Here is a 13,167-nt window from a genome sequence, read left to right as displayed (position 1 = left end):
CCAAATTTGGCACTTAGGATGGTCATGAACTATGCAATCTGATTGGCCAATCTCTGTACAACTCGATATTTAGGCAAAATAGGTAATAGGAAGACACACTTGAACAATTAATTCACATTATAGGAAATCAAACAGGCTCTTGCACTAAATCTAATTTATTTAAGATCTAACTGATTGCAGTGTATGGTCACCTTTTAAAGATCAAGATATAAAAAAATTAATTTATTAGGTTTAGAAACTATTCTCTGTTCTTTGTAATGTATTGAAAGATTTGGGTAAAAAAAGAAAAAAACACATTTCAAAGATATATTAGAAGTGATAGGAATGAGATTAGCATCAAAAGGGTTAATTAACTGAGAACATCTACTAATTGCCTAACCAGACACATCCAATGAGATGAAATTACTCAATTGTATTGGGCATGCGCTATTATCAATGAGAAAACCGCAGGTACCCTAGCGACAGTTGCAGTTTACATATGCGAGTATTTATTATCACTATTTGCGCTTCAATGTGCACCGATTTGCACGTTCAATTAATGACTTTTCCTGCGCACCAATTAATATATGAACTGGTGCAGTGCCTTCTTCTTAGTAAATCACCCCCCATGGTCTAAGTACTTTACTATCTTCAGTTGGGCCAGACAAGGGATCCATTTTACCCCTGCATATTTATATTCATCCCAAATCACTTTTTGTGTTTGATTAGAGCACATTAGGGATTAGATTTAATTAGAGAACATTGCTGGCCTTGTCAAATCATCTGGGGAACAAAAAAATTCCTGCGTATGCAGATTACCTGATCTTTTTCATTTTATGCCCAATAATTTCCCTACCTAACTTACTAAAAGGGCTAGACACTTAAGCTGCTTTATCAACCTTCAAAATCTACCTCACCAAATCAGGTGCCCTTTACATATTGTATTTGTTTGCACTAAAATTAATTTAGGGTATTTTTGCCCAAAAATATGTGTTTGATAAAACAAATCCACAAATTTTGTGTGGCTTAAAAAAATTGCAACTACCACCATTTTATTCTCCAGGGTCTCTGCTTTCAGAAAATATACTGTATACTTTTCTGGAGGGGTTACAATAATTTAAAGGGTACTGTGTTGCTTTCTATCACCTTAAGATTACAAATACTCTTCCTTTAGACAATGAGTGTTCTTTTCAGTAACCTCAAGGACCCAAACATTGTCAGATTCTGAACTTTATCTCGCTGGCCAGTGGTTAGGTAGGGCATCTCTGCAGTAGGTAGACTGAATCATTGATGCCAAAATTATTTGTACTGCTGTACGATGGGGACAATTGTTGTTCTTGCATTACGTGCCAGTGTTGTTCTCTCGTGACAGCTTAGCTCGCGTTTTCACCTCTTTGCTTTGCAAGAGACCGGAAGATTGTCACTGGTTAAATATTGAAAAATCTGTAAACCAATAGGAATGGGAATGACAGGTGGAAGGTAAGTGCTGACTCCTTATGGTTCTCTGTGTAAAGAGAATCTGGTTTTCTAGACAGAGAAAACACAGTAGGTTATGTTGTGCGGTCATGGTGTTCTTGTTTTTTTGTTTTTGTTTTTTTTTTTTATTTACTGGCTTTTGTTCTGCTGAAACCATCAGTACACTTTTCCTCTGATAAATTGCTTATCTCAGCAGAAACTTGCCTTCAAATATTCTCATCTAAGCATTTTAGCTTCTGGTTCTCAGAAGATTTAATCAAGTTTCATATTACCTCCCATAGAATAATAAATGCTAATAAGATGCAGCTAGGGAACATAATTATTAATTAGTCAGGGACATGTGTACTCTGAGATATTGGCAGCTAGAAGTAAACATACAGGTCTTCCTGCAATAAGAAAGGTGTGTGTAGTAGTGCTACATACTGTACACACACACTAATACGATCTCCATGGTTTCCGTGACCTGGGTATATCAGCCAGGACCCTAAATCAGGACTCTAATCTGCATGTCCAATCTTCACAAACTGGTTAAGCACTAGACATGTGCATTTTGTTTTGTTTCGTTTTGTGATTAAATATTCATTTTCTGAGATTTGGATGTATAGTATACTATGTATAGTAGTTCGGGCTCATTTAATTAATTGAGTTTTTAAATTTGTTGAGTAATTTGGATTTGGATAATGAATGGATCGAAGTTCGTTCCATTTGTTATTTCGGATGTACATGACGCCAGTCAAATCAGTCCATGCCATTTCTCTTGGTGGGTTGAACTAGCTTCAGAAAATATAGAATCCTTCTGCTTCAAATCCGTCCGATTCGATAATATATTGAATATAGCAATCTTACAGAAAAACTGCAAAATGTTTCCATTCCATCCAGACAAATATTCCAAAAACGAATCGGGTCAAAATAACGAATATGACAAAACGAAATCCTTCGATGAACGGATGCATCTGAAACAAAACAAAAAGAACATTTCTAAAATGCACATGTCTATTAAACACTGATAATGTTGGTTGTGTCTGTCTAATCATGTGTCTGTGTTGAGCTTATCTTTTGTTTATCCAAAGACACATGGATACAAATCTGATCAGCATTTCCCTAGGCCCGTGGTCTTGTTTTAGATTGTGGATGATTATCAGTGTACTAACTAGTCGATCGTTGATCTTTTGCATCTTAATCTTTAAATAGGGACCATAACTTTGCATTACTTTTTATTTGGTGGATAGAATATGTGAACTTCCCATACAAAATATTCCAGGTTCAGGGCCCCACACAATATATGAAATGTATAACGCAATATTAACGCTTTAACAGCAATCTTTGATTTCTCTATTCCCAGAATGGACAAAATTACCAAAGTGATAATAATCCCAGTGAAGTTTTGATAATGGTGCCTTCATGCTTACATAAAAAAAGAACAGTTAATGAATGCTTAAAGTGGAACTGTATGTGCTGCTGGCCTTTAGAGTTCTTGCCCTTTTTTGCACATTATGGCATACATACCTCTAGTAAACTAGGGTGAACAGATTTTCAAAATTAAATCCGGGGATACCCTCCTGACCATGCCCACCTTTTATTGAGGATAGGGCATGGGAGCAACAGGGGGCGTGGATAATAGTGGCATGCCAAGCACACTACCCCAAATGTTGGGTGTAGTCAAATTGTGGTACCAGTGTGTGTGTGTGTGTGTGTGTGTGTGTGTGTGTGTGTGTGTCTGTGTGTGTGTGTGTGTGGACTTAAAGGGATACAGTTAAAAAATACCTACACCTATTTTTCTCTGGATCAAGAGTGCTTAACACACTGTGGAAGCCAAAAGTAAGTAAAGCACAGAATGCCTCCCAAACAATAATTCCTCCCTCTCAATACAATCCCCCACCTTCCCATGATAAAAAAAAAATCCTCCAGCACAAATTCTCCCCTCCCTAAAATGTACTCATCGAATCTTGGTATGGCACTGTATCCACAGTCTACCATTTGCTGGAGAGTCTGTGGTAGCACCTGTACAGCTGCAGAAGGCACCATATGCTTGCACAAATTCTCCCCTTCCTAAAATGTACTCATCGAATCTTGGTATGGCACTGTATCCACAGTCTACCATTTGCTGGAGAGTCTGTGGTAGCACCTGTACAGCTGCAGAAGGCACCATATGCTTGCAGGACGGGGAGGAGTCTGTGGGATCAAGTGGAGCATGTCACCTCTCCAGCCCCCCCATGCCTCTCTCTGTTCAGGTAATTACCAATACACTCATGTCACAGGTCATGCCCCCAGCTGCATTTAGAACCGGGGCTCTCTAGTCACAATCCATTTCCATAAAATAATGTCACAAAGTGCCATTGGTGTCTACTGTTACTGATTTACTGACCCCATCCTCCATATTAAAACACTGTACATTGGGAAGCTGCTCCGCCTGGAAGCTCGCCCAACCCCTTGTGTTGGCCCTGTACCCTAGTGTTGTGTTGAATTACCATCTCTAGGCCCAGATGTGCCTTACATGACACCATCACAAAGAACAGTAAGGCAGCAAATAATCCATATCCTTACCTCCCACAAAAAAAAGTCTTCACAAGCCAGGAGGGGAGGGAACAGGTATACCACGTGATATCATAATGTGACATCATCAACAACCCCGGACACAGCTGGGAACAGAAACATTCCTCCCCTCTCTCCTCCTGCATCAAGCCAATCACAGAAAAGCTGCACAGAAATCAGGGACACATTCTTTTAACCATAGACAAAAGTGGGGACACATATTTTCTGGGGACAGCCCCCTAAAATCAAGGACTCTCCCCTAAAACTGGGGACATCTGGTCACCCTATAGTAAACTGCGATGCGAGGTCCATAGTCCCCATCAGTTTGTCACTGCAGCTGTTAGCTTCTACTTATCTTCTTCTGTCTTCAGTGGACAGCCACTGGTGACGTAACACCAGTGTATATGCACAGGAGTTACAATGCCCTTACTCTCTCGGCATTGTACAGATGATTATATAGGCCAGAACAAGACAGAAAGGGAGAGAAACAGGTGTCGTCACTGAAAGATCTCTCTTCTATTTTTGTTACTATGATAATAGTTACATTTACTTTCTCTCCCAGTGACAATGATCACCAAGACAGATAGAAAGAGCACCGACAGCAATGAAAACCTGACGGAGGTTCTAACTGTTTTTCCAAAATGAAAAAAAAAAAGGTTTTGGCTTTCAACATCAAACTTTCAAAATCAGTTTTGTTATGCTTTGATGGTAACAGTAATGGAGGTTACTGGACAACAATTCCTGAAAGGATAAAATAGAGTTCATTCGGGTAGCCGGTCATTGCTTCCTGACTGGTGACTCAAATGAGCACTATATTATCTTTTCACATCAACACATTTTTATTGGTAAGCTCCTTAATACAGAGCCACGTTTATTTTAAATAATGATATACTTTACATTGTGTTTCAATGATACACACAGTAGTGGCAATAACTGTTTTCTGGAAGAATTTAAATGTTGTTTTGTTCATTTTATTGTCACAGTGGTGTTAACCCATTTAAACGATGTTCTGGTCCTCAAGTTGTCAAAAAAGGCCTATTTTATATTTTCACTATGATATTATTAGTTGCAATGACACCACAAATCATTTAAAGAGACTTTTTCACCTTGAAAATTAAGGAAAAAGTGGTAAAGTCTCTTATCAGCCCATCCCACTAATTGACTTATGTCCTCATTTGCAGTGATCCCCCGCCACTCTTTTTCTCTGTTGGAGACTGTGCAAACAACCAGTGCCTCCAGGTATGGGGATGGGGGGGGGGGGGGAAAGTGGCCTCCTCCCATGATGTAGTGCTCAGGTCTGAACTGCCATTTGCCAGGCCCAGACATCCTTATGGGAATAATGATGAAATCAACCCTGTGATGGGACCGATGTCACCCAACAGGATTGTTTACAGGATTCGACTCCCGGGTCCAACAAGGGAATGGAATGGCAGTGGAGTGCAGGAAAGGTTATCATAAATGGGTGGGAGGATGTAGGCTTTTAAGATACTCTGCATGGGCTAAGTGAAAGTGTGTTGTTAAATTAATTTCCAAAGCAGAATATTCATTTACATCACCAATATTTGTAAAGTATGTAAAACTAATAGAACTGATTTTGTCAAGGGCGTGACCACGCAACCCTACAGCTTCACAAACCTAGCGTCATCCCGGGACTCATCGAGGTGGGCGGTACGTCAGCACTCCGACCAGCGGTGAGCAGACGTAATGGATGTGACAGGCTCATTTTAACTGTGATTATTGTAAGCATATTTCTTGATGGGGGGGACACTTGTTTGCTAATAAACAATATTGCACTATGGAGAGTCTCCCCTATTGTTTTTCATGATGCCTTGGTGCTAAGTGAATGACCTGGAGTATAACGGAGTACGATCAGCAGCGGTTCCAGAGCGACCCATTAGAACTAAGGAGATCATAGGCTTTAATAAATCCAGATTTCTGGTAAGCATTTATACTAAAGGGACTGATCACGAGGTGATACGGTGGAGGTATATCATCCTAAAGGACAGTACATTGGATTCAATATAGAAGCCTTTTCATACTATCATCATCTCACTCATGCATGGGACAAATCACTTTTTGATGTGCATACTATATGCTGCACATTTTCTGGGCACCTGGAATTGCTTATTTTTCATTTGAATTTCATTTGGCTTTGAACTTTCAACTGTTATACTCTTACAGCTTTATTTATTTATTTATTGTATTTTTATTTTATTGTTTATCCTTTATTATTGCCAAAAATCCGTTCAAGAATTAAGGTTTCCCATTGTCTTATACTACAGTCCCCAGGAGGATAGGTTGACTGCATTAGTATAATATTTTAAATCAACAAGGGAAAGTTATAGCACTTAAGGATTAATTATCAGCATGAATGAACATTCATCGCAAGCGCTGTTAATACTATTCTATTTTTAGAAAGTATACAATCATTAATTTTGTCAAGTATTGTGTACTGATAACATCATTCAATTCTAATTCAATTCAATTCTTAAACAAAATAAATTAATTTTAAATAGGCAAAATTTTTTTATGCCTATTATTGCATAAATACACTACAACAATCAGGTTTATCAACTAAAAATCACAAGCCCATATGTATACTTAATGCAAACATATATTAACTAATATTTCTCCTGTATTTTAAGATTACACATCAAAAATGAATACAGTATAATATTTGTAAGAAATCCCCAAAGGTTTATCGTTTTAATAAAGTACAGTGGAAAAATAAAGGACACAATTTAATTTATACACTGTAACTCTTGATCTATTAACATCTCAAGCAGGTACACTGATGTAGATTAAATAAACTGAGGATTGCAAACGAAACAATATTTCCCATAGGTGTGATCAGTTTAGCAGATTGATGGGTGGCTGCCAGCTTTGCCAAACCCACTATTGCATTAAGCTGGCCTCCAGACACCTATGCAACCAAGCCCAACTTTTTCAAACAGATAAAAAGGGATGCTTTGGTCTCTCAGTGCAAAGGGGCCCAGTCTCCTTCGTCTTATCTGTTTCTTTTGTTTCCTTCAAACTTGATCTTTTTAAACGCCATTATGAACAACTTTAGGCAAAAGCAAAGTGGTGGTGGTAGTAGAGGCAGCAAGGGCTTTAGTGTCTGTTCACTTGGTGGAGGAAGATCAGGTGGCTCTTATTCTGCAGGTGCATCATCACAAAGTCTCCATAACCTTGGTGGAAGAAGGAAAACTGCAGTCGCTTCATCTGTTCGTGTTGTGTCAAGCTATGGTGGAGGAGCATTTGGTGGTGCAGGAGGATATGGCGGTGGTGCAGGAGGATATGGCGGTGGTGCAGGAGGATATGGCGGTGGTGCAGGAGGATATGGCGGTGGTGCAGGAGGACATAGCGGTGGTGGAGGAGGATATGGCGGTGGTGCTGGAGGATATGGCGGTGGTGCAGGAGGATTTGGTGGTGGTGGCGGAGGAGGTGGCGCAGGAGGCTTTGGTGGAGGTTCAGGGATGTTTGGTGGAGGTGCAGGCGGACATGGAGGACATGGAGGAGGTCCCGGCTTCCCTGTGTGTCCTCCTGGTGGCATCCAGGAAGTGAGCATAAATCAAAGCCTTTTGAAACCACTTAATGTTGAAATAGATCCAAACATTCAAAAAATGAAAACTGAGGAAAGGGAACAGATCAAAACTTTGAACAACAAATTTGCAAGTTTCATTGACAAGGTAAGTGTTGTAAATAATTTATTATTTCCTGCTTTGAATTGATCTTTTGTTAATCTTAGTGGGCTTGGGCAAAGGAAACTAACAGTACTGTCCTTTATGATTACAGGTTAGGTTCCTGGAACAGCAAAACACAGTACTAGAGACAAAATGGGAACTTTTACAAGAGCAAGGGCACAAAGGTGGCTCAAAAAAGCCTAACTTAGAACCAATTTTTGAGGCTTTCATAAGCCTGCTTTCTAGGCAGCTTGAAAGTCTATTAAGTGATAAAGGCCGTATGGAGAATGAACTAAAGAATATGCAAGATATGGTAGAAGACTACAAGAAAAGGTATGTATGCCTTGTCATTTGTCGGTCCATATTTCTAGATTTAATGCTTAAAAATGTATATTATAATAAGGAAGATAGAGTGTTTTTTTAGACTGTCAACGTATTTTGTCTATGCAGATATGAAGACGAAATTAATAAGCGTACAGCAGCAGAAAATGAATTTGTGGTGCTTAAAAAGGTAAAACATATTTGCTAACATCCTATTGATCACACAGTAATATTATCCAAGATAAAAAAGGAAAAAAACTATAAATATACCCCACTAAAATCAGTATTCTTGGTGAGCTGAGTTCAGACCAGTTCTAGAAGTTCCCCAGTTTGATTTAGATACATTCTAGCTATGTTTACGCTCCAGATATAGATCAGGAAAATCTATGCTCTACATGAACCCAGCATGTCTTTGTGGTGTGAATCTGCCATGCAAAGCGAGACGTTTTTGTGTTCTTTTTCAGGATGTGGATGCTGCATTCATGAGCAAAACGGATTTGGAAGTCAAGGTTGACTTGAGCACAGAGGAGTTGAACTTCTTGAGGATGCTATATGAGGCAGTAAGAATGCTTACTTTATATTTAAACATGCTTAAAGCAAATGTATAGCCAAATATGTTTTATTTGCTTTCTATTGAGCGGAAAAATGTAAAGTCCCCGCTAGTTTATTTTTGCTTTCTATGTACCATTGGGGAAATTCCACTTTGCTGTCTGTCTCAGAGATGCAACAGAAAGAGGAAATTATTATTATTATTATTATTATTATACAGTATTTATATAGCGCCAACTGTTTACGTAGCGCTTTACAACTTCAGGGTAGACAGTACAAATACAATACACTTTGATACAGTAGGAATCAGAGGGCCCTGCTCCTTAGGAAATCTCCCAAAGTAAGGAGGATAAAGAGTTGTCTCTGGATTTATCTAATTTGATCCATGATTTGTAATTGTAATTTACAGGAGCTTCAAAGTGCACAAGGAGGAACAAGTGACACCTCTGTCATTCTATCTATGAACAATAACCGGGACCTGTCTCTTGATGGAATACTGAGAGACGTAAAGAAACAATATGAAGCTGTTGCAGAGAGAAGCAAAGCTGAAACACAAGGCTTACTTGCCCTTAAAGTAAGTTAATTTTATCTACTTCTGCACTTACACTGAACCTCACAACAAGTAATTAGACCACACCCCGTAGCCTGAGCCTGTGTGGATAACTTGCCGATGCAAGTTCAGACTTAGGAAACTAGTTATTAAATATTAATTAAGAAAGATTGTTATGTATAAAATGTAAATTGATGATCATATACACCTTTACTATATCGTTATTAGAAGCTGTTGCCTGGAACTATATATATATATATATATATATATATATATATATATATATATAAAAAACATTTGAATTTCCAAATGATAGGCTAACATGTAGACAGATAGGTATGTAGATGTAGGTATGCATGTAATAAAGGATGGCAAATGTAGGGAACCAGGAATTTGCATCTACAACCCCTTAGCTCATACTTCATTATTCTTTTCATTTAAAACTTTACTGTTACATTTGTTAAATTTTTAACACTAGTAATCTTGGAGCTGCTTTTCTTCATTATAGTATCAGCAACTACAGGCTACAGCTGGAAAACAGGGAGACAACCTGAAGAGCACCAAGAGTGAGATTGCAGAAATTAACCGTATGATCCAGAGGCTGAGATCCGAGATTGAGAGTGTCAAAAAACAGGTATCTTGTTAAATTGTATTATTTTCTTTGCAAGGCTTAAGTCTCATTATACAACAATGTTTTATAAACCGTGTTGCAAAAAGAGCCAAAAATTGTATTCAAATTAAGCAAAATAAAGATCATTCAGTCTAAATTCAGACACTAAAATGACAGTAATATTCTGCAGATTTTAGCTCTTCAGACCTCCATTTCTGAGGCAGAGCAACGTGGAGAACTCGCACTGAAGGATGCCCAAAAGAAGTTGGCTGACCTTGAGGCTGCTATGCAGAAAGCCAAAGAAGACTTAGCCCGTCAAGTACGTGATTACCAAGAGCTACTAAGTGTCAAGATTGCCCTTGATGTGGAAATTTGCACATACAGACTCCTGCTGGAAGGAGAAGAGGACAGGTGAGTTCAAGATGATCCACCTAAAATGTAAACAGCAGGTACAGGTTTCCCATAGGACTATCAAATGCTGTGAGCAACAGGATAGATAAGTCTTTAACTCATATGTGCTTCGTGCAGCTAGCAGGAGACTCACAGGTGTTGTAAGCAGACAGTTTCTTAGGGTTAGACCCAATGTTTTGAGCCTTACAGAAAACAGTGTGAGAAAGGTTATGGCCATTAAAAAGTAGTATCTCATGTCTTCACAGTCAAAAATAACTGACATTGTATGAAATAGTAATTGCTCTGAAAAAGCCATAGGATAAAAAAAAAAATCAAAAATATATTTGCTTTATTGCCTCTAGGGTGGTTGAAAGTCTACATTAAATGTATTTTTTATTAGTCCACTAAGGTTTATGTACAGCTTATGTCTGTTTCCTTTAAACTCTACCATCCCTGCCACTGATGATGTTATATAATGATCTAATCCATGCCCCCAAGCTATTGCATTGTAAGGGTTAGCAAATCTTAGCAGAATAGATATCAGAAATTTGTAATTAAATAAAGAGTATCCTATTTATAACAACAGAAGCAGTACAATTTCACCCCATGGTGAAAACTTGACTAGACAATGACTAGAATGAGGAAGTGTCTTACTTTTGCAAAACTGTTATTAATTGTAGATGGTAATCAAAGACATATTAGATTAGATGCATAAAGAGATAGGTCACCTAAAACTAATTATTCAGATTTGGTGCATGCTAAGGTGTTAAACCATTTAACACATTCTTATCGCTCTCAGTGACCCTGGAGGTCTTTGTTCACAAGCCAACAAACTACTAAGGCCTTTATTAGGGGTGTGTCACTCTCCCAGTTGGAACAGAAACAGAAATAACAACAAAAAGATTATATTTCAACATTCCAAAAGGGACTAATAAGACTAGTTGGTAACAAACCCAAAAAAGCAATTATTTGCCTCAAAAAGGGAAAGGTTAATGGAGAACAAGTGTCAGTGAGAATTACATTGACAATGCATTTTACAATGGATAAGATACCCATTTCAGCCTAATAATTTGCAATATAACATTGGTTTGCCTTTGCAGAATGTCTGGACATGTACAGAGCAATGTGAGCGTTTGTAAGTATAGATTGGTTCTCTGACTACGGTTATTCTTGCTCTGTATTCTAAAGCAAGAGAAAACAAAACTCTTATTTTTCTTTCCAGCTGTGGTTGGTGGAGGTTCCTCAAGTATGTCTGGTGGAGGAGCTGGATATGGTTCAAGCGGAGGAGCTGGATATGGTTCAGGCGGAGGACCTGGATATGGTGCTGGTGGAGCAGGCAGTGGATATGGTGTTGGAGGAGGCAGTGGATATGGTGTTGGAGGAGGCAGTGGATATGGTGTTGGAGGAGGCAGTGGATATGGTGTTGGAGGAGGCAGTGGATATGGTGTTGGAGGAGGAAGTGGATACAGTGTTGGAGGAGGATACAGCAGTGGTGGCGGCCAAGCAAGCAGCGGTTACAGCCAATCATCTGCTTCAAGATCCTCAGTGGCTGTGTCAAAAACAACATCAGGCTCAGTCAGGAAATATTAATATTATTATTAAGATGCCCCACTGTCATAGCACTAGTTTCTACCCTTCCAAGCCAAACTTTACTATACCTTTGTCAGTCTGCTCAAATGAGAGGACCTTCCATAGTCATCTTCGGTTGTATTAGTCTTGTCCTGTCCTCTTATGTTTTTCAGGATATGGCTGATTGTTTAAATTACAATCTATGCTTCCCCATCACAGCAACCCGTAAACTGGTTATATGCAGAACGATTTTGATTGGCTAATTGCACTAAGGTTATTAACAAACTTAGCAGAAGGACCATTCTTAAACATCCCATTTGGTAAAATCTAGTATGATGGCCCTCATATTGCATAGATCCTAGTAAAAAAAAATGGTTATATAATGGCTCAAAATGTTACTTTGTATGTCCAGTTGCATAGTTCTCATTGATGGGTTAATTAAAAAAGTAATAAAGAACAGGTTTCTAGCATGAAAGGAAAACTGCACTACAGCACACACCAAGCAGAATATTGAACCAGATATCATGTGTCAAGGGTATCATGTAAGAATGTAACTGCACTTGAATGTTTCCCTGTAAGTAAGTAAAACTTCTACACTAGGTGTTGGCTGTAGCCAGTCCTATATATACCTGCTTTTCTTTGTTTTGTGAAGTAATGGATGGTATCACTTCTGGGTGTTTGTTGTATATAAAATCCTTTATAATGCATTACTGGATTATCCAATACCAGGCTTGCATTTCTTGTCTTTTCTTTATATCTTCAATAAACTGCATGTGGATTTCAAATCTGATGTGTTTCAACTTTTTTAAGAAGCCCTAATAATGTATAGTATAGTAGTATTGGTGAATTACACTGTCATTTGATACGCCTAAGATCAGTGTACAACAAAAGCCCTTTTGTAATCAAACTCAAATTTAATTTGTTTTCAATGCATTAATGAGTATCTAAGCCCAAGAATAACACATGTAATATATTGGAGTGTACCAGTCTTTAGATATTTGTAGCTGCATTTGTTTTTTATTTTCAGGCTTTTTTCTTTATTTTCACCTGGTGATCCTGCCAGTAACACACTTCCTACCATAGGGTGACAACATTCACTCAACATAACACTAGCTGAAAAATGGCAGTGCAGACAGAGTGCACAAAAAGTAATCCACTGACAAAATTTCTAGCATGGTCAACACAACTTTTTTGCAGATATAACAAAACACTTTTGATAAAATAAAAAAAGTTAATTGTTTGGATTTACATACACTTTAATGCACTTTGACCACGCTCACTACTTTTTGTACTGTTATATTAAGTCCAAAGGTATAAGGGTATAAAAGAAATAATTTATATATCATCACTTCAAAAAATAATAGTAATAGTTCATGGAGAATATAGGAGGAGAGAAAATGAAATATTCCTTTGTGCTCATGTGACCAACTATGGATACAAGACTATTGGTTTAAAGGCAACAATTCAGCCTAAAACATTTATTCAGTAATCACAATTGTGATGTCTCC

General features: G+C 38.2%; 1 protein-coding gene and 1 long non-coding RNA gene across 2 annotated transcripts; both read left to right on the top strand.

Moving 5' to 3' along the window:
* The first annotated feature begins 1,216 nt into the window (after nt 1–1,216).
* On the top strand, nt 1,217–5,940 carry LOC141127268 (uncharacterized). The gene is made up of 3 exons (XR_012241505.1): nt 1,217–1,458; nt 5,169–5,226; nt 5,590–5,940. It is a non-coding gene; the product is annotated as an uncharacterized lncRNA (long non-coding RNA).
* Nucleotides 5,941–6,943: 1,003 nt separating this feature from the next.
* On the top strand, nt 6,944–12,444 carry LOC141127267 (keratin, type II cytoskeletal cochleal-like). Its single transcript, XM_073613546.1, has 9 exons — nt 6,944–7,676; nt 7,783–8,003; nt 8,121–8,181; nt 8,456–8,551; nt 8,950–9,114; nt 9,599–9,724; nt 9,891–10,111; nt 11,191–11,225; nt 11,313–12,444. The coding sequence occupies exons 1-9, from the start codon at nt 7,044–7,046 to the stop codon at nt 11,678–11,680; spliced, it is 1,926 nt and encodes a 641-aa protein (XP_073469647.1). The 5' UTR covers nt 6,944–7,043; the 3' UTR covers nt 11,681–12,444.
* Nucleotides 12,445–13,167: the final 723 nt, after the last annotated feature.

Source organism: Aquarana catesbeiana, linkage group LG02 (assembly GCF_042186555.1).
Source record: "Aquarana catesbeiana isolate 2022-GZ linkage group LG02, ASM4218655v1, whole genome shotgun sequence".
Classification (NCBI taxonomy): Eukaryota; Metazoa; Chordata; class Amphibia; order Anura; family Ranidae; genus Aquarana; species Aquarana catesbeiana.
The sequence above is the reverse complement of the archived record's forward strand: the minus strand, read 5'-3'. Positions and strand labels throughout refer to the sequence as shown.